The sequence below is a fragment of the Centrocercus urophasianus genome, unplaced genomic scaffold (genome assembly GCF_019232065.1).
Source record: "Centrocercus urophasianus isolate 14NV4802_14NV808 unplaced genomic scaffold, USGS_Curo_1.0 seq_29, whole genome shotgun sequence".
Classification (NCBI taxonomy): Eukaryota; Metazoa; Chordata; class Aves; order Galliformes; family Phasianidae; genus Centrocercus; species Centrocercus urophasianus.
Window position 1 is genome coordinate 12956982 of NW_024884855.1, and position 22375 is coordinate 12979356.

General features: G+C 38.9%; 1 protein-coding gene across 1 annotated transcript in view; it reads right to left on the bottom strand.

The window, feature by feature from the left end:
• Nucleotides 1-11672: 11672 nt before the first annotated feature.
• SHISA9 (shisa family member 9) overlaps nucleotides 11673-22375 on the bottom strand; it is a 157335-nt gene continuing 146632 nt past the window's right edge. Inside the window, 1 exon segment of the mRNA XM_042828188.1 lies at nucleotides 11673-12094. Coding sequence (XP_042684122.1) covers nucleotides 11724-12094 — 371 coding nt within the window. The 3' untranslated portion in view covers nucleotides 11673-11723.

Sequence of the window (22375 nt, forward strand, 5' to 3'; positions counted from 1 at the left end):
GGAATTATTAAGAGTATTGATCATATGCATTATGATGTTGGCTTAGGAGAACAGGGAGAAAAACTCTACGCCACATTTTTTATGTCTTGACCTTTATGTAGAGACATGAGAACATACCCTCTAATACACTTTAAAGCTGTTCTTAAATTACATATGTGACCGTGCATAAGGCTTCCTCAGTTCTTCTCTTGAAACCCCATAATGTTTCCCAGAGGAGTCTTTGGTTCTGTAGATGAGTTCATCCTCTGTGCTGCCAAAGGCACAAGGCTTACCATTCAAGGTTTTCAGTTATGATTGAAATGTATCTTTTGTTTGTGGCACTTGTTTTTGTGTAATTTCTGCGTGCCAAAGCTTTAGGGTTTTGTGGTTTTGTCTTTGTTACAGTCTGGCTATATTATTCTCAAATATTCCTCTTTTCATATTTTTCTTTTTGTATGGGGTTCGTGATTTCACTCATGAGTCTAGAACTGAGCTCTGCACAGCTGCTAATAAAAACATTGTCTTGATGGTTATTCTCGAGTCTGAAGAATGAGCATGCAGACAAGTTGCTGGGCCCCTTTTTTTGTTCTCAGAATGTTTGGCTTTTTTGGAGATCTCTTCTGTAAAATCTCTTTTATCTGTAATTACAGAACATTATGGTTTCATCTTGGTGCCAAGGGCCAGCAAGTGACTGCAGGCAGTACTGACAGCCCATTTGTCTGTCTTATGGCCTACTTTTGGTTGCAGTGATATCCTTGCCTAAATTCTCAGTGAAGTTACCTGGTTGTGGCTTTAACTGTGTGTGTGCTTCTCAGGGACTGACCAGAGTTTGTGTATGAGTTCTATTGGGAGCAAATGAGGATATGTTCTTTTCCTTTCTCTCTTAAGTAGTATCGGCTAGACTGCTTGTCCCAGGGAACTTTATAGTGAAATTATAGACTAATTATTATTATCCCCACTTTCCAATAATACCACAAACAAACTAAAACCACAAAAAGGAACTGATGCATCGTAAGTGAGTCCTCTTCAGATGTGGGACTGAAGCCTATGGGTTTTGGAAACCTAGTTTTGTATCTCAGTGGCTTCTTTCCTTACCTCTGAAACCACATCATCTGGAAAAGGCTTGTTGCCTTTGAGAGCTTGGGATTTTGGCCTTTTAGAGGCTTTGACTGCCAGGTAGGGTCTTGGAATGAAAGAACTACTGTCAGATGTTTGTATCAATAATAGCTAATAACACAGTGTGTTACAGTCTGTGTCTCCAGAGTCTCTGTTTGCAGACATTTTAGTGTGCTTGAATGTATGCACTTTTAGATACCGTATCATGAGAACATTATGCACCAATTTGTAGTTGCAGTGTAACAACAAGGAATTTTGGATAAACCTCTGGTACCCTTATATTACTAATTACAGCTGGTCTGCTGCTTCCTGGTAAAATAAATGTGAGAGAAAACTATTCGTATGGGAACATCTTTGCTGTGGGCATTGAAGGAAAGATATTAGAATTGTAATGGACTTTCAAAGATCATCTTGTTCATCTTTCTTCTTCAAGACGAATTCAATGATATCTAAATCATTCTTGACAGAATCAGTTCAATGTTTCTTTAAAATCATTCAGTGCTGGAAACTCCACAGCCTCTCTATGTAACCCATTTCACTGCTTGTCAGTCCATGCCATTCAATAGATTTTTCTTCTACTACTTAACTAAGTCATCCGAATGCCAACTACTTTTCCTCCTGCCTCCAACAGGGTATATTATTTTTCTCTTTTCAGCTCCTCTTCACGTAGATGTAATCATTTGGCTCCAAAATTGTCCCTCAAATAAAAAGAGGAAATGTTCCCTGAAGTAATAAAGGTTTATTCTATCCTTGTTTTTTTTTTTTTTTTTTTTCTCCCTTTGTAATTTCTAATCTTCTAAACATTGCTGTTTCTCATCTCTGGAGTTGATTCATAAATTTCTGGACAGTGCTTCAGCTAACAGCTAACCCTAGGAATCATAAGAACTCTGCTGTTTATCTTCTCTATGACATAGTAACCCCAAAATCATTTTGTAGAAAAGCTTCCTATCCCTTCATTTCCTACCTTGGCTGTTTTTCATGTCCTTGTGCTGTACACCCTCTGAACTTCAGTCACGTCTTAGAGCACTTACAGTCCCAAGTTGTTCCATTCTGTCCTCTGAGTTACAACTGAAAATACTAATTTGTACTTAGCTCCTGGAAGATCTTATTCAATACCACATTCGTATCTGCTTGGCTGCTATTATTTGAATGTTGGAGTTGGCACCCATTTTGTAGTAGTCCAATCTAGGCAAGATAAGAAAGGAAAAGTGGTTTGGGAAGCACTGCACAGAGGTGCTAGAGAGTCAAATGTGGGATCTTCATGTAATGTGAAATCCCCTTCTATTCCCACTCAGTCTTTCCTGTTCTTTTTTCTCTTACTTCTGAGCTGAGATTTTAGTTTCTTTTCTTTCCTGGAATTTATGCATGTACCCCCATGAAGTGAACTCAAAGCTATTACAAAAAGACCCATCTCCATGCTTCTGAGGCCAGTTTTTTTTGCCAACGTTTTGATCCCCCTTGACTTCACACTTGCCCTGTTCTCACAAGTGCTCTGGTCTAAATGGCCCTGTCACTATCAGAGCATCTGCCTTCTAATAGGATGATGCTGAAGTCCATTGAGATAAGTGATCAAAACGCAGATACTAAAGGAGTTGTGGGAGGAGAGGTCTAGCTGAAAACTGCAAGCATCCTTGTTGCAATCACTGACTTTCTTGTGTAAATCAGGCAGGTCTTGGAGTCTCAGTCAGTGCTAGTTCTTGCCTGTTAGGTAATTCTAATTCCAGTGTAAGATCTTTGCAAGAGACTGTTTCTAAAGCACAAGTAGTGCAAACAGCTCCATGTAAATTAGTGTGATTCCTTTGCTGCAGACTATGTGATATCTTAAAAAAATAATAATAATAATCCTCCATGTTTTTAAGATATCAGTGGACCAATGTCAGCAGAAGTGTTTGTGTATGTCACCCATTACTTGCATTGCTGAGATTTTGGATGAGAAACCTATGAAACACCTGTCTGGTAAATATTCCTTCCTTTTGCTGAAAGGAAATAAGAACAGATGAGAGCAAAGGGCTCCATGGCTTCAAGCTCCATGTATGGGAATATACACAAGGCGTATTAGGATTCTGTATGTATGCAAATTAGTCTTCACAAGGAAACAGGCATGTCATACAGCTTGAGTGACTGTGCAGATTATTAGTAGAAACTATGATCTGGAATAGTATGCTTGGAGATAAAATGCTTTTTATTCCCATCTATGCTTCAGGGCTTGGATTGGCAGCAAGTTCAAAAACCTTTACTAGGCAACAGAAAAGATCAAAAATACGGTATATGAGTGGTAAGGCCTGGAATGCAGCTCTGGCAAGAGATAGTGTTCATCATAACAGGGTAACAGAAATGGCCTGGGAAATAATGTTGTGTATGGTCTTTTCAGATGTTTTTTTTCTAAGATACCATGCTATGTCAGTTTTTGAAGAATCTTTGTGGACGAAGATTTTTTACCTGTATTTAAAATGACAGAATAGAACTGCCGAGGAGAAGCCCCTATACTGTATTATTTCTTGGCATTCATTATTGTGCAGCATATGGACGTGTCCCTCTGCGGAGGTTGTGTTGTCTGTCTCAGCTGCTATTCCACAAAGATAAAAATACTGGTTCCCTTCTCACTTTTATATATTAACAGCTTGAGTGTAAGTGAACATATATGCCACAGGTTCTGGAGACTTACGATCTCCAACAGGAAAAAATCTGTTTATTATGGTGTATCTTGTGTGGTTCCCTTATGCTGCAAGCAAAGGGGAAATTAACAGATGGTATAAAAGCTCCATAGTTTTTAACTTCTACAGGCAGCAATATCATTTCTATATAATGTTCCTTGTTTCAGCCTTAGTCACCTCTTCAATTTTGTAGCCTTTGCCTTGATCTAGTGGGCACTTTTGATAATCTCTTTTCCTTAGTTTTCTGTTGATTGATGAGACTATGGCCATTCTGACATAGGCAAAAACTAAATCTAACAGCGAAACAAAATCCAATTAAAACCCAAAGTCAATCCGGAGAAGAGAGGAGGGAGTAGTATTACCAGGTAATATTACCTCTTCATGAAATTAGTGCCCTTTGTCTAATGAGGCTGTAGCAAGATGGCGGTTCTCTCTTTTCTCAGGTGAGAAGTGATATGGCAGGACACATGGCCCTGAGTTGCTCCAGGGGAGGTTTGAATTGAATATCCGCATAATTTCTTCATGGAAAGAATGGTTAGGAATAAGAGCAGGCTGCCCAGGGAGGTGGTGCAGTCACCACCCCTGGAGGTGTGGCTAAGACACGTGTATGTGGCACTTAGGAACCTGGGTTAGCAGTGGGCTTACAGGCTGTTGGTTGGACTCAGTGATTATAAGGGTCTTGTCCAATCTACATGATCATGTGATTCTGTATTAATGCAGGCTTGCTTCTGTTAATGTCAGTAATGTCTAGTGTTCTGTCACACTGACAGTGTAAACTGAAGGTGACACACCTTGCTATCTTCTCTGTGTATGTCTCTCTTTTGCTGCTTCTTTTCACACACACGTGTATATGTGTATGGGTGTCTGAGGTGCAGAACGTTCCTCCCACTTTCAGATAAGATAGTAGAGAAGAATTTTGAAGGCTACTGAGCGCTATAATGTTTTATAAAGAATTTACACACTTTTATGTCTTCTTTTCAGAAATTGTGACCCATCCTAGAGGGTTATTGTTGAAAAGTGAACAAATATAATAGAACATAATGGAAAGTTGACTTCATCTTCCACTGAAGTCGATTAAATGCATTGACTTCAGTCTCGGCAGTACTTTGTGACGAGGAAGTGTTGTTGTACAGTAATTATGGCTGTAATGTTACAGATGTGGGGAATGGGATTGGGGCTGGTAGAGACTTAATATCACCTCTTCATTTAAGCGTAGCATTCTCTTTGTTATACCTGTTCACTGCCACTTCACACAGAAAGAATACTTCACAGAAAGAATACTTCTGCAAACTTTTCTGTTATGAAGATGTTTCAAGTGGCAGATCGATTTTGTAGTGCATATTGGAATGTTCAACATAATGAAATTTCCTGTGACCAGCTTAACATGGAAGTGAAACTGTAGAAATAACTGTGCTTATGAGTTAATCTGGGGAGGATAAAATAGGGCCTTCCTGCTGAATACTCATTTAGCTGTATACTCATCTGTTGTCTGTGAACAATAACATCTTATCTAGTAAATTAATCATAAAATTCCTGTGAAATTCGTATGGCGTGTGGTAAAGGCAGTACTGATGTAGTGCCAGTCTGTCTTTCAGTTGCATGATTTTCTTCATTCAGAGTGTGTGAGGGAGTCAACAGGGAGTCTCTGTGCTTGGCAGTCAATACTACCCGTGCAGAACATGTCTGAAAAAACCCTTCTGAAGTCTAACACTGCCTTGGAAACTTGAAATCTTTAGGCAGAAAGGCAGGCTTCCTTTAGCTTTCTCCCTATGTCGTAAGGAACTGTTAGGGACAAAGTGAAACCTAGATCCTCTTCGCAGGTGGTGGGGAGAAAGACCACAGTGATGATATTTTATACTTCCTTCCTTTGCTTAATGAAACACTCAGGTAAGGTGCTCTTTCTCTTGGGGACCAGTTTCTTTGGGGAATTACAGGTACTCAGACTGGCAAAGGTCTCTCACATAATAATGACTGTGAGCAAGATGTTAGTGTGAGCCTAGCTACTGGAGAGTGAAAGTGAGACCAACAAAAGAAGGTCATTGTGCTCAGTCAACATTACTGACTTCACTGGCGCACCTGCTGCTTGGTAAGAGTTGTTTCCTTGACAAAATAATCCTGCCAATGACCACTTGGAAGGCTGGTGATTAGTTCTGTTTTTCAGTCCTGGTTGTAGCTGAACCTCAGACTGTGCAGCAGCACTGCCTGACGTACTCTCTCAGTTGGATATTGTCACTGCTGAAAGCCTGGTGTGCTCCCAGCCCTATTTATTTCTAGGGATGCACACAACACGCGGCTTACAGGTTCGAATGATGTACTCTGACAGTGAAGTATCAACTCCTATTAGCAGGCAGGGATGTATCATAATTTAAATGCAAGTGAATTGGCTAAGCAAAGGAAGCTAGTGTTAACTTAAACAGACAAGGTGCAGCTATGTGTTTAACAGCATAGAGCTAAAGCCCTGAACAGACAAATAATTCTTCTACCTGGAAGAATTACCTAGAAAAATAATATAATTTTATAAAATGATAGCAGTTTGGGAATGCGAAATTGTCCTCAGGTTATCTACAGAGAAAGATGGATATAAAGACCCTCTTCATGTGTCAGTGAAGGAGCATGAATGGAACATGACGTTGCCTCATGCACTTAGGTACGGGTAGTGGCTCACTCTTCCCACTTGTGTGATGCAGCGCTTTCATAGATTGAGATTCTAGACCTATTTCAGCTTCAAGTAAGCATGAATTCTCAACTTCTGCTTCTCATATGGGAGCCCAAACTTGGAGAATGAAAAATGAATTGAAAACCTTACTTTTGAAGCAATACCATTAATATCTTTCGAGAAGAGTGGTGTCCTAGGATAGAGAAGGCCTTTTTCAGGGAGCCCTAGACTGTTCCGATAATGTTTATTTGGCAAATAATGACATAGAAAAAAGCCTGAGAGCTAGGTCTGGGTTTGATTTCCTTCCAGTGTAAAGTAGTGTGATTTGTGGGCACTGGTGGTAAATATATTTCTTATGTTTTGCTAACCTGACAAAGCCAGCAGAATTGAGTGATATGTGTAAAATAATTCATGGTGCATCTTCTATGGAAGCATTTACTACTGTGCCTTGTCAGCTGCCTTTTGTCTGCTGGCAGCTTTTGCAAATTCAGAATATAAACATCTGATTTGGTCCTGACTTTCATTAGTGCAGCTGGATGGGGGGAGTAAAGTCTTGGTTTAAGGCACGTATTCTGGATTGAATTTGGCAGGTGTAAGGACATATCTTACTCGTAGACTGAGCAAATTCAAGTCTGGGATTCTCTAAAACATAAAGTGTGAGTTCCAAGAATTGTTTTTTACAACCACTTTTCAAATTAGAGCTGTATATTGATGTTTACACAGAAAAATTTCCCCTGGGCTTCTGGCTGTAATAGCATTTACTGACTTCCTCCCCCAGTCCATAGGCTGAGATTACTGTGCTATTATGCTAAATTTTTCACATGAATTGATTTTGTGTTTTAGCATGAAACATTCAAATTTATTTCCCCTCATTGGTCACACTCATCTGCCATTTTGCTCTGAAACATAGTCCTTCACAACGTGTAGCAGGAGAGCCAGCTGAACTGGTTGTGCCGTCTAGTAGACCAGAACACAAGTGCAACAAGAGATGTGCCCTGTGAGTGGGAATCCAAACTGCCTTTGTTAAACTAACACTGTGCAGTCTCTATCTCTTCTTTGTGAAATATAAATGAAGCCTATTCTCAAGAAAACATTGCTTATGGGTGAACACTGGAGGTGAGCTTGCATTTGTATTCTAAGCCATCGGATTAGACTTCTCTGCTCCTCTGTGCAGTACCTGTAGCAGAAACTGCAGTGTGACATGAAGAATCATCTTCATCTCTTCAGGTAGGACAGTAGACAGTGCGATCTGAACCTAACAGGAATATGGTACGAATGTAGTTCACTTCTTCTAAACTGGGACAGTGTTGTGAGTGGTCCTGCAGATTAGTTGTGCAATAATTTTGGAGTAGGGTTGTTTATTTAGTACTCCAGACTCATTAATCATTCTATAAAATTAGAACAAAGCATGAATGTAGTGAGTCAGAAACATTTGCAGCTACAGTGTGGAGTGTTATGAGACCTGATAGCTTTGTATATGGAACATCTTCGTTTCTTGATGACACACATTATTGGGTATAATGGGGTACTGAGTTAATATCAGGGAGACTTACAGAAGAAATACTGAATTTCTTACTTACAACATTGTAAGTCAGAAGTTACTTACAATGCAGTTGTTCGTGGTGACAAAAGGCTCAGGCTTACGCATGAGGAAAAAACAAACATGTAGAGAGCTGATATTACATGCAGGGTATTGAGCTTGAGAAGAGTGAGGAGCAGAGAAATGAGAGGTTAGAAACCTGATTTCAGTGTGGTTACTTAGAGGATGATGTGGGAAGTCAGAGATAGCTGAAGCTGTGAGAAGTCAGTGAGATCTGTGGTTGTCTGTGGGATAGGTGCTTCTCTTATTTTCAGTGAGGTTTTATTGAAGATGAGTAGACATTGCTACTAGTGGAGACCTCAGTACCAAGCACTGTGAAATTCTGTAGCTACCAAAAGTACTGCAAACTGTATAGAAATGAATAGGTACGCCCCAGGAAACTTAGGTGAATAAGATCAGCATCATACAAGCAACAGTAAGAATAAGCCCTGGAATACAATTGAGAAAATAGTGGAGAACTTACTAACTTAAAATGAGTGGCTGCAAATGAAGATAGAGAAATGAATGTGATACAGGTCTGTGGAGGGAGGCAAGCTTTCAGAGGGTGGAGCCAGAGAAGATGCCTTTTGTTTTGTCCAAGAGACTATTATGATTTAGTGGGAAAGATATGATATATAGGAGAGAAACAGTGCAGTGGAGTGAGCATGATAGGGGAATGAAAAGAAGTGGACAGAGGAATACGTGAACATACTTGAAAATGCCCTCTGGCATTTTAAGGAAGGAAAGCTGAAAGGAAGCTGATTCTTTGTTTTTCCTGCTGAAACTCACCCAACATCATTGTAGCAAAGTAAACAGAAGTTGTTACCAAAACACTCTTTTTCTGAGATTCTGTTTGTGGTCAGGTTTATGAGCCATAAACAGTAATGAGAGTCCATAAATGACCATTCTGTTCCAGCTGGCTTGGTACACAGTTGTTGCATACAGGTTTTTCAGTAGTGAACATGCTAAGAAAAATTGAAACAGTATACACCAGTGTTTCATCTGTACTTGCTGGGTAGTTTTAGTCCTGGAATGCAGTTGAAGCTTACTGCAAAACTCCCATGCAGTCATGAGGAACAAAATCAGGCCCTGTGCATCTTTACCTTTTTTACTTTCCCCGAAACTAATTTTTTGATGAAGTGGCACAAGCTATGTGTGAGCTTGGATGTTTATAGGTCAAATGGACCTTTGCAAGGCGTGCATGCATTGTCTGTAATGTTATCCTGAGTGTAACATACATTGCACTTCAGTAATGTATGCAGTACGTGTGTACTTTCCGAAGAACCTTGTTCACAAGATTACCAATGGCAGTCACACCTTCATTTTTGCTGAGGTGAATGCTGTTGACTGCAGTGAGAAGATACAGAAGCTCAGTTAATAATCAAAAATTGATCCAATGACAAAAGCTAACAAATCAGCCAGCATGTTGGATTCACATAGAATCAGTTTTATTGCCAGGTAAGAAATTCATATTAATATAGTGAATACATATGTTTACAAATAAACATTCTTAAAAAAACAAACAAACATCTTTATTGTAGGAAGTATTATTGGTATCATAAACTCTGTAGTTAACAAGTATTAACACGGGTTTCCTTACAGAACATACAGTTACTAAAATATTTCCACATAAAATATTCTTAAGTTACACGAAACCTCTGTGAATTACAGTGCAGCTGTAAAGTGTTATCTAAAGCAAATGGATTAACGGCAACATTCCATAAAGGGTCAAATTAAGCCAGTTGTGAAGGCAATAGAGATTAAAAGAATAAAATTAAGATAATAGAGAGTCTGGGTTTTGTGCAAAGTATTTGTCCCCTGGGTTTTGTCCAATTCTGATAGTCTTAAAATAGATGATGATATAGTTTAGCAGCACGCTTATGGAGAGATGCTGATGCTCTCAGAATACATGTCAATCTCAACATAGCTTAGGAAAAATGATCTTTCCATTTAACTGTATTTCACATTCATAGCCCTTGCATCCTTTGGGCTAAAAAGAAATGCTGCCAGTCACTTGAGTACAGTAAGAAGTGCCACTTCACATTCTTTTTACAATATCACAGTTCTCACTCCTCCCTGCATACCCTTCCACAACTTATCTCAGGAATAACTGACAGCTACTGAGAATTCAGCTGTAGTAAGATAGCTAGTTAGGATTCAGGTCAGGGAGAAGGGCAGGAATTTAAGTGAAAAACTGAACATGCTGCCTACCTACCATCCCAGTTCTGCTTACCTTATTGGGGATTTGCAGAAGCCTTACAGGCCTGGTGCTGTGAGGCTGCTACCAGGGACCAATTAGAGAGTGGTTTTACTCATAAACAAGGCATCCATCTCATCAGAGCCTCAGCTGAGACCACGAATCGAGTTGAGTAGTTTAAACCCAAACCTCTTTGATGTTTGAGGCTAGTCCAGTAGACTCTTCCATCAAATAGTCCACCAAGAGGGAACGCCACTATAGAGAGCTAAACAGTAGAGACAATATACCATATAACATTTAATTGAACTACAAAGAAAGAACTACCATGGCTAAAAGCAAATACAAAATGCCAGACTAAAGGGCAAAAGTTTAAACTAGGAAAATGGAGGGGTCTAACTAAATAGTGCAACCTGACTGCAACTGCTGCTTGGAGACGTAGTCCAGTTTCCCTTCAGGACAAACAGAGGGGGCTGAGCAGGGCAGAGCCCTTGTCATCCTTAGCAAAACATGAGGAAATAGCATAAAGGGACAAAGGGGTCACTTGAAGAAACAAGACTGTCATTGAACAATAGTAATACAGTAAAGGCACCACCCACGCTTATTTTCAGTCTGAAGCATTTGAAGATAGGCAAAACATATAGGTGAAGAAAAAGTCCTGACTGTCTTCCAAGTGAGAATTGTTACCATCTGCCTGAAAACAGGAGGACTGAGAGGGAATGTTTTGATGCCCTTATTCCCCCAGCAGCTGTCTGTGTCGCATGAAGTGTCTCTTCTTATTTTGAAGGATCCCAAAAATTTCAAAGTAAACTGAAACAAAATCCTCTGCTGATTGTTATCATCCCTCAGAATTCTATACTGTCAGCTGGAAAGATTGTATGTGCTCTAAAATGTAACAGTCTTCATAAATTCCACATGAAAGAGTCTTTCTTACTGTATAAATATTTTTTGCACTTTCTATAGAATGGGATGAAAGTATGATAATTGATGTTCTGAGTTGTACCAAGATGTTTGGTCTTGACTTTTCATGGGCCTAGTGATCGACTGTTAATAGGTTTTATACAAAATTCCTCACTGAAATAATATATTACAGTGTATTGTTTTTTCTTCTTCCACTGTCTCAAGGCAGGTACATAGAGTAAATGTTTAAGCAGACGTAAAATTTCTCTAGGTTGTGCTACTTCTCATCATGGATTTTAGTTTCAAGTAAAAAAATTTAGTCACAAGGGTTTATGCTCCGTTGTGAAATACAAATGTAGTTTATAATTCAACCTTCAGTGTGTATTGCTGAATGGTATTCACTCACTCTTCGGTCTAGTTAGCTGGATACCAAGAATGTCCAGGTGGAGCTTCCTTCCATCTTTCTTTCCTTCCTTCCTTGCTTGCTTTCTTCATTCCACTGTGGATTGTTTGTTTTGTTTTTTCCTTTTTATGTTTTAAAATTTATTTTTTGCCTTTCAGTTGAGTGTGTTGTGTGTTATATTTGCATGTGTTTTTTAAAGGATTTCTTTACAAAAAAAAAAAAAAAAAAAGGAAAAGAAAAGCTCAAACAGTTACTTCTGTCTTGCTGTTGGTTATGAAGTATGGCTGTGGACCCAAATAATTCTGACTCCGCGTTGTCAGTGGGTCACTTAATGTTGGGTCTCCCATACTGTATTTCCCCTTGTTTGCATATGCTTGCCGTCTAAGAGACTGGTCGTTTGGATCCCAGGTCTTGTAATGGGAATTGTAGCCTAACGGGTGTGTGTGTATCTTTGCCATTTTGGATTTCTGCCCGTTCTGTTTGGTTAAGCCGCTGTCGATTGTGTACGCTCTGTCTTCCTCTATGCGCACCGGGTGCAGCGGAAGGCTCCCCTTGGCAGCCAGTTCTGCGAGATGTCGGCGTTTGGTGTAGAAGTCGTCGTTGACTTTGTCAGCTGTTTGGATTTAAAAGGGGGAGGGAACAAAAAATCAGTCGGGCAGAAAAGAATTGTTCAGCAGTTTATGATTTTGCCCTCTGTAATGTCCTGAACACGTCTTCAGTGTGTGTTTTTGCTCAGATTTGATTGTTGTTGCTGCTAGCATTTATTTGCCTTGCTTTGAAATATGAATCATACTCAGGAAGCTAAAGGCCTACTGTTGCAGTCCAGCATCTCAGTTAAATTTTGAAACTGAGTATCATGAGCTTAAGGGGAACTTAATATCTTTTTTCTTTTTTAAGAGCTTATTTGTATAAGGAACGTTTATTTATTCCCTTCAAAATCTAGATTTTTATTTAATACAGGGCCAAACACATAGATGAACTAACAGTGGTGTGTTAGTCATCAGTGTTGTGCTTTAGGTATATGATATTGTCAGCTGAGACTTGACTTTTGCTGCACCACAGCTAGCTCCCTTCGTTTGCCTTGAAGGTTCTCTGTTTTGTACATTTCTGTCTATACAGCTCAGCACTTGCCTTCATAATGAGAAGAATTTTAATTCCCTGCACTTGGTTTTGTATATTACTCCTCTTTTTCTCTCTCCTGAGTATTGCTAGGAGGCTTCTCTGGCACTAAAAATTATGTTTCTCCAGCTCTGGTCTGAATCCTAATACAAGGTGGTGAAATTCCCATGATCGCTGAATTAATCTTCAAGATCAGACTTTAGTTCTATATCCTCCTTGTTCTTATATCTCAGGGGGAAGGAATATTACCAGCAGCAGTTGCAGTTTATCACCTGATTACATTTTTTTTGTGTAATGACTATATGACTGGCTTTGATCTTAAATCCTTAATTTTGTCATTAAAGAGATGTTTCCTCCTAGATGAACTAAAATTGCTCTTGTCTGTGCTCTAAAATTAGGCTTTGCATGCTTTACCTATCTTCATCTGTCTCTTTTTTTAATTGGTGAATGGATGCTTTTCTACAGAAAAAGCATACAGGTGTCTGCTATTTTAAACAAATCACAGAACATGGATAATCGTTTAGTCTAATTTCAGTACAAGATGTGTGATTGCAAGGAATTTTTTCTGGTTCTGATTTTGGGTTGTCGTATTTAAGTGGTTAAAATTCTTTGAATGCTACAAAATGTATTATGGATCAGTTGAATAAAAACAGGAAGGAAACACACTTTATATTACTGACTTCCCATTAATGTTTCTGCTGTCAAGCATTTATCCAGAAAAATAGTTGCAGGAAATGCACCGTGATTATCCACACAACTGCTTATTTGTGTGAATATTTACATCAAAGGCACATAAAGGCAGCAGGGTAAGGGTGCAGCTTTCTATACCCTATGACTTAGACCTTTTCTGCATGTGAAAAGTCACACTAGCTTATGTAACTTAAATTCAGCCTAGTTAATTATGCCCACCACCTAATATAGATATATTTGTCTGTTTCATATTAAAATTTGTTTAATTTGCGTGGAAAAATTAAAAACTAATCTAATGTCATGTAACTAGAAAGTAAAATTTGATGTTTGTGCTTTGATCATCTTAGTTACGCTGCAGCAATTTGTGTGACATAAACAGTGGTCGATTACAAGGTGAATAATAGTTCTGTTTAGAAGGAAGACAGTCCTGATGCATGTTATATGGCAGTCATAGCATGGGAGAGCTGCTGCTTGTGCCTGTCCTGATCAGACAATGCTTTCAAGGCCCAAGAATTTTGTACGTATGCCTGGGAATTAAATGCTACTACTGAATGCTGGGCTTTTTATCTCATACTTTGGCCTATTTACTTTAGCATGGACATGCACACTTACACATGGGCACATGCAGCAAAATTAGATTGCAGCAATTAAAAAAAAAAAGCATTGCTGACATCAAGTTGTTAATTGTGCAGAAGGGCCTTGACAAGATTTGAAAAAGTTCTGAGTTTTGCATACTGGAATTACAAGTTTTACAATACTGCTGTGTTGTGCCCCAACGTAACCTGGTGCTAATGCAGGTACAGAAATTGTTAAACCTAATTTTCAAACCAGGAAAAATTCAGATTTGTAATATTGAGCATATGTATGTAGCAAGTGTTGTATCAAGAAAAACATGTAGTATTCTGATGACAACTCAACTGTGAATCTCAAGAGGTTCGTTTTTCTTCTTAACCATCTCCAAGAAATATTATGTGGACTTCAACCATGCAGAGACATTATGCAGTACCAGGATAGGTTTATTATGTCACTTTGAGTGTTTGACTCAGTGCTCCTCTGCCTTGGCTTCACCACCTGTAAAATAAGCTGTTAATGCTCTGGAAGACGTAGTTAAGTGTTGGGAAGATTAATTGCTATTTTCAGAGTATAAGGAGTTTTCAGATGAAAGGCCAGCACAGAAGTGCCTTTTGCATTGGCTTCTGTAGATAAATCATGAAAATAGGATTTAAAGATATCACTGTCATGTTTGCCATAGGAATAAAGAATTAGAATTGCAAAATTGCCAAATGAACAATGGTAAAATAAGGATTCTAATTCTGAGCATTATCCTTAGTGTTCCATCTCTCCAGTCCTGGCAGCTGATTATACAAATGTTCTGTTTCAGTATTTCTGTAGGGTTTTTACTCCCTTAAGGTAACACAACCACAACTTTGGTCACTGTTATAAGTGTTCATCTTGGAAAAAAAAAAAAAAAATTGGAATGTGGAAGTTTTCCAACCCAAAATGCGTTTTGAAGGATGTGCTTGGAATGGGGGAGAGTTGTGCCTTTTGTTCCTGCTGTGCAGAAAATGAATAACCAAGAAAATATAGAAGCAGCATGAGGATCAGGAGCAGGACTCCTTCCTCCCAGCTGAGTGCCCTATTAGGCTAAAGAGATGCTTTCTCTTCCTTCATCTTTCTAAACTGATACATCTTAAATTCTCTTCTGCCAAAAGCACAGCTTCTTCAGGATGTAAATCTGGGTGAGGACCGTGCTAGCAGGAGCTGGGCTGCTCCTTGCTGGATAGGGAAATGGCGCTGACTTGCGACAGTAGGACAACGATGGCTCTGTCATCTGCGGGGGGGGTCACACCGTGGCTGACTCTAATGTAAATGCGGAGATGTCCAAAAGGAAATGGCTACGGCTCTCTGTTTCAGCATGATCTTGAGTATTGCAGTATTGATGTTATTTCTCAGGTTGGGACCCTGCAGATGCAGACTTCTGCCTTAGTGTTTGCATTCATTTTGGTTTAGAAAGGAGATGGCTACTGACCTGCTGTGGTAGGGAAGTCTTGGGAATGCCTATGAAAATTTCTGTGAATTTAGCCTATCACAAATGAGACCAAAAAGGAGTGGGTTTTTGATGGTAATTTAAGTTCAAGTTTCACTGTTCTGCCTAAATTTGCCGAGAAGAATCAAGCTTTGTTCTTTCTCTGATGACCAGCCATAACGAATCTTGGATGTTCCACATATTTCTCTGTAATCCATGATTATGTAATGGAAGTATATAAACCAGTGAGTTGCTTATTCTCTAAATGACACGGATGAAAATGTTGTTGCTGTGATAGGGCCAGGATTTCTCAGTGTGTTTATTTGAGTGTACATTGTCTGTGCTGAGAGGTGGCCCTAGGGCTGTGTAATGTTACTCTGCATCCCATGTTAATTACTCATGGAGCACACACCCTGTAAGCACTCACGATGTGAAACGTGCATTAGTGTGATGCTTTCTCTGTCTTGTAAAACATTGCAATTACAAGCACTTCTTTGTGGAAAGTAAAGCTAAATAAGGATGTTTTAGGTAATTCTGAAACAGTATTTAAATTACTCTTTTCCTCATCTGTCACCTTTGTTTATCTCAGAATCCTTGGACCACATCTTTACACCTATCGTAGGGGGTGTTGTAGAATGCTGAAAGACAGTTATGTCCTATAGCTTTTTTGAAAGTGTGCACCTAAGTATGGGAAGGAAGCTCTGAAGTGAGAGAGGGGAGTCTGCGAAGAGTTGAGCCCTCAGAGAAGCTCTAAAGACATCGAGGAGAAAAAAAAGAAGTTCCAGTGAGAGCTTGCAGTCAGCCAGAAAACACAGACAGATCTCTCTTTCTTAGCATAGGTTTCACAGAGTTGTTTGCTATCTGATCATATTTTAGGGACTGCTTTGTGAACCACAAGAGTGTATTAGGGAGAAACTATTTCAAATATAGGGCTGGAGGTAATTAAAGCAAGCAGATGACAGCAATGAAATGACTACAGTGTTACAGCATTTAACAGCTAAAATACACTAACTGCGTATTTGTAGATGTGCAACAGTAAAAGCTATCTGTATGTAATATTTAACAGTTTATAACAAGACAGTGCTTCTACAGCCATGACTTTGCTTAGCTTTTAGTGTAGCGACCTGAAGCGATTGGAACGTTACTTTCTTCTCTCTGAAGAATGAAACTGAAAACTCAATGAAAGACAAAAAAAATAGTGAATTCTCGTTGGAAGACATGAGAATTTTGCCCAGGGAAATACTAGGACACTGCCTTTGCTGTTGGTGTTGTCTGAATGTGTGTTCGCTTCTTCATTTCTTTTCTGAGCTGGCATCAAAAAACAACATGTTCAGAGGTTCTGTGCTATGAAACAACTCTTTGTGAGAGTTTCTGCAGAGCTTCATGTGAAAATCAAAGAAGCAGCTTTTCTGTGTTAGCTGAAGTTTGTTTCTTTGATGAGGGAACAGACTAGCTCATATGAACTGTACTCAGGTATGAGTTTGATCTAATCCATTAACTGAAAAGTGTATTCCATCAAGTAAATCAATTAACGACATCCTTTTTGAATGAGAGTGTTCAGTGGGACTGACAGTAAAGATGTTGCAGGGAGACATAATAATGTTCTTATCATAACGATATGGAAGATCTGTGTGTCTCATTGTGGCCAAGAGGAAAGAAGACAGCTATGCCATGGCTGGTCACAAGCTGTTCTCCTTCCATGGGCACTGCAGTGGCTGTATATAAGATGGAACAATTTTAAACGCAGCTGAATTCTAAGAAAGGGCAAAAGTCATTTGAAATAATTTTTGTGTCTTTCCCTCCCTGTTTTTCTATCAAGCTCTGAGAACACAGAAGTAGGCCTGTAGGCTGCAATGCATTGATTTCTGTCCTGGTATTTTCCTTTCTTTCCCTCAGAATATCTAACCCTGGTTTGGCTTTATTTAGAAAGTCCTGAGGACAATAATATTTTATATCTGTAGATTATTTATTTTTATTCCCTAACAGTGATAGAGGTGGAGGAAAATACATAGAACTAACTAAAATGCTTAGAACTAACATTAAATTAACTACAGTTTTGGTAGAACCTGCTTTTTGTAGCTCTGTAATATTCCTCTTTTTGTTCCCTTTGCCACCTTATCTATTTGCTTGTTCCTTATAGTGACCTGGAGAGGCCAAGCACAAAAAGACTTAGCAATGCAGCCTTTTCTTCTGCAGATGCTGTTTGAAATGAGCTTGTCCATCTCCACACACAAGGCTGCATTTGTTTTCCCGGTGAAATAAAATTCAATTTTCATTATGTGAGACACGAAACATAAACATTTAGACCCAAAATTTCTTCTATCAGAAACTTTTACGACAGTTTCTGAAGGGTGAAGAGGCCAGAATATTTCTGGGTTTTGAAATGCATTTGGAATGGTTTAGAATAGGAATATAATTAGACTTGGTAAAAAGAGCCTCCAGTCTCAGCAGTGTTCTCTTTATCCACTGCAGGCAGCAAAGGCTGCTGCCTGGCTGGAATGCTGAGGCAGAATTTGATTGACTCCTCAGGCACCAGGCATCGTGTGTAGAACCTCATGTACAGAGTTCCTTTTCCCTGGAATGTAAGAGTAGCTCATGTGCATGAGCAGAAACCCCTGTCTTCTGACTACGTGCCAAGCAGCACTGCACTGCTGAGTCTATTTCTATTTTTTATTCTTACAAACATTTATTTACTGTGTAAGATTAAGCAGGTTGCTCTCTGGACCTGTAAAACAACTTTTCCAATTGGACTTTGTATACGTGGCTTGAATTGAGGTATTTGTAGTTCAGTTCAGAGTGCTGCAGTGATGCCATGTTTTGCTTTTGATCAAAATATTTTAGGTACTTGCACACACATTTTACCTAATGTAGAAACCAGTGTAATGCAGAATACTTGCATCTAATCAGTTTAAGAAAAACAAAACCTTTCTGATTTACTGGAATTAATAGATTGAGTCAACTTGGAAAGAAAAGATGGTTGCATCGTGTTAAATTTATGCTACAATTGTAGATGTCTTCAGGAAACCAGAAATCTGTTGCGTGCACACAGATGAAGACCACGCTACACATAACCTGTAGTCATTTAGCATTTGAATTCAAGCACCAAAATGTTAAGTTGCATTCTCAGTATCATGCAGTGAATTATAAACTTGAGAAGAAATACGACTGCCAGTTCTATGCTTAAACCAGTGGACAAGGTTGTAAATGAAGCCTAAGAGAATTGTGTATCTCTCAGTTTTACTTTGAAAATATGAGCCAGTGATCTGCAACTGTAAATCTGAGTTTTCATTATTTTTTCCTAAAGGCCACTAAGCTCATGTTCTTTTATAGCATCTACAGTGGCACATAAATATGAAAAGTTCTACTGTGGACTATTAATTTCATTTTATCTCATTTAGGCATGTTTGTCCATCAGAGTTTTACTGGAAACCTTACATGTGGTCAGAGTACTTGCCTTTTGAAATAGGAACTATCTGAGGAGTCTTGCTGTCATGCTTAACTTCTGAATAAAGCGTGACTGCAGCATAAACTGATTATTGTAAAGGAGACTTTGGGATGCTTTCTAAAAATGCTGTCCAAAGTCAGAGGTTAACGCTCAGGAGATTCGTTTAAAACGCTTCTTCCACTTCTTCAATTATCTTGCTTGCCTTTTTACTGAGTAACTTTTAATGCCTCTCACGCAAATCAATTAGGAAAAGTTTGATTATGTCAAAAGTTCGTAGCAGTGCCTTTATACAGCAACAGTACTATGAAATTGCTCGTGACTGGTGAGGATCTTCTGTTTGTTTAAGGGCAGGGCTGCCTAACTGTTGCAGGAGCTCCGCTTTGTTGTGCATTTACAGAAAAACAATGCAGTCATGCAGGAGCAGGCTGTGCTCTTGCAATGCAGGAATTGAGGCAGTCCTCATGCAGCCTTGCTCCTGGAGTGGACTGCAAAGCGAGTGGGAGTTCCTGGAGACTGCGGGCTGTGTGTTATATGGGTCACATCACAGAGCGATTCACAGTGCTCTGCAGTGTGAAAATGCATGTTTGTTTTTCTCTAAGGTGTCAATTTATCTTTTTTAATATTGACAGAAAGAGCTGTTGTATTCCTGTCCACATTTATTTGTAATAGGTGTTCTTAGCAGGCGTCTAATTTCTTCTCATCAGTGTTAGCAGTTATTCTGTGCACTGAATTTCATTTTTATTTCTTTTTAGTATGCTTCTGATTATAACTCTTTATCGGGAGTCTGAATTAGCTACACATATTCTTAGTTGTGATGCAGAAAGCTGCATAAGGGCACAGAAACCCTGTTTGGGTCTCAGAGTACACAATTAATATGTGGGTTTGGTGCTGAACTAGAACTACGTTTTTCTGTCTTTTAGTTGGCAGCATACTGGATTTACACCATTATTTCTAACTACAGGGTGAGGTTTGCAGGCTCTCTGAATTGCAGTGGTTAAGTGAAAAATGCCCAGTAATGTAATAACTATTTTTTTTTTGCCAGAGTTACTTTAATTTGATTAACATAAATTTTAAAGAGTTTTCAGCAATCGTTCTGGATTGCAGTCAGTTAAAAAAAATAGACATGGCATAAGTTGTTTCAGTAGAAAATGTTATATTTTTTATTATTTTTGCTAGAAGGAACTCTTTTCAGGTGTGGAATATTAAGCAGTAGTAAAAAACTGTGAAGTAATTCCATAGCTGCACTTGCACACATTCATTTCTGTTTTTCCTCCTCCCTTTCTTCTCTCCTTCCTTTATTATGAAAGCCCAATGAATAATTGCCAGTGGTGTTCAGAACTTTTTGTCAAAGCAGAGATGTGCGTCAAACTGAAAACTGAAAAGAAATAGGGTTCACTAGCAATTGCATTGAACCCTAGCTAGACTAGGGTTTCAGAAGCTTTTCACACAGCTTGGGCAAACCCAAAGGCAAAGCAGAACTAATGCCTGTTCTGAGCAGAACCTCAGTTGTCTTCATGTAGGGTAAAAACATTTGTGGCTGACAGTCAAAAAAAAAATCAGTAATGAAGCTCTCTTCCCTGAGCATTTAATAGTGCACACACACAAGGCTTCAGAGTGCTCAGCTCCTACCTATACCTTTTTTGCCAGGAGTTACAAGCAGTTGTCACTTTGGAAAAGAGAAGCAGCACTGTAGTTTGATCTCCTGCGCTGCAATGGGTCCCTTGCAGAGAAAGCACCTTATAGAGCCTAGACAGTTTTGCAAAATTTTCAATATAAAAATTACCAATTGCACTTAATTTTATTTTTAGGATGTGGCAGACTGATATCTGGGGTTCTTTATTCACGCTGTAGTACCGTAGTTAATAGAGCAGAGAGATTATTCTTGTTTTCAGCTTCTCTTCTCCTCCTCTTGTCCTTCTTCAAATAAGGTGGCAGGGTGAGGACTTCTGGAGAAATGAACTGCACATTACAAAACATTTTACTGTGCTTCCTCCTCCTCTGCCTCCAGCCCTTTGTTATTACCATGTGAATGTGTAGGAGTAAAGCAGTGATCTCCATGGCTTTTATCTGTGTGATTTCTTTATTAAACTCATTTACTGTCTTTAGAACATTCTATCCAGAACCAAAATAGCAGACAGATAACTGGTGCTATTTATATTTCATTTTTAATAAAAACTTCATTTCTGTCAGTTGCCTTACTAGTCTCAGCTGGTATTCATGCGTAATTCTGAAGAACATTACATGACTGCCATTGACATATATCCGTGTAGAAAGCAGAAGACTGTTGAATTTTCTCTTGCTTGAGTTCTTGAATTTAGTTGGAATGAATAGTAATAAAAATAATTCTGTATTTAAACTTAGTTTGCAACCGAGTAATCCTCGTATCTGCTCGTAGTTACCAAGCCAAATCTGTACAGATGTTCTTGTCAAAAATACTGTAAAGGTAGCAGTCGTAACTTTGTGAAGATTATAGCCTACTTGAATAACGTCAACATGAAAGACTATTCAGTAATTAAGAGTGGCTCTAAAGAGCCTCTAGATAGGCAAGCTTTTAATTTAATTAAAGAAAATTCTCTTAGAGATTTTTCCCAGAATTCAACTAATATTGACTCTCTGAGATCATTTACATCCGACTGCCATGCACTGAGCATAAAACACCTTCTATGTGCTTCAGGTATTTTAAAAAATAGTGATGAACTTGTGACAGATTCTGTGAGTCCCTGATAATTGTTTGAAGAACCATCTGTGTGTGGGTTTGGATCAGCAGTAAAAGTAGAGTTCTGATCATTTGGCCACTGGGAACCAGCATCTGAGTGACATTTTGTGAACAAGTGTTTGAAACGCGCATTGCAAAGATGGTATCTTAAATGACCTGGGTTTTGCACGTCTGGCATTATGGGAGTGCTGAGAACAGCCAGCATAACTGGTGTGTGCACTTTGGGACTGGAACTGCAGAAGTCACACAGCAGATTAAATCTGGATGGCAGCTGGGATCCCACAGTAGTGCAGTTTATCTGCAAGTACTGGTTTGGTTTTCTTTGTGATCAACCTCTACTCTTAGCTAATCACTGTAATAATAGGTTTGTGTTGCAGAATGACAAGAATGCTCCCATATCTGTATGTTTATACAGCAAAGCAAAACAATTATTGAGAAGGAAGTTTAAGAAGGATTGTAATTGAAATTGCTTAACATTCGTAGACTTCATCTTTGCTTGACCTGAGCTCTGATTTTTATTGGTTCACTTTCATGTAATGATATAGCCTGAGTGTAAGGTTTCACTTCACTCATGTCCTCTTATAACATGTAAAAAAATTTAATGGAAATAGATCTCAATAAGCCAGGTTGATTTAGGTTTACTCATTTCCTTCCTGCGGCCATCAGTGATCGCAGTAGATGTAAATAAAGTTGATTATTTTTACGCTGTTGACTCTAAAGATTGCAGTGTTCGCATAAGACTTGGAAACTAGCAAAAGACATTACAAAAGCTAAGTGACTAACGTTGTTGAGTAGGTCAGCTGTCCTCACAGTACTTACATATGTCATAAAAAGTAGGTATGAGAAAAATAGTGGGGTTTTTTGTTTGTTTCAAATTGGTCAATTCTCACATGATAGG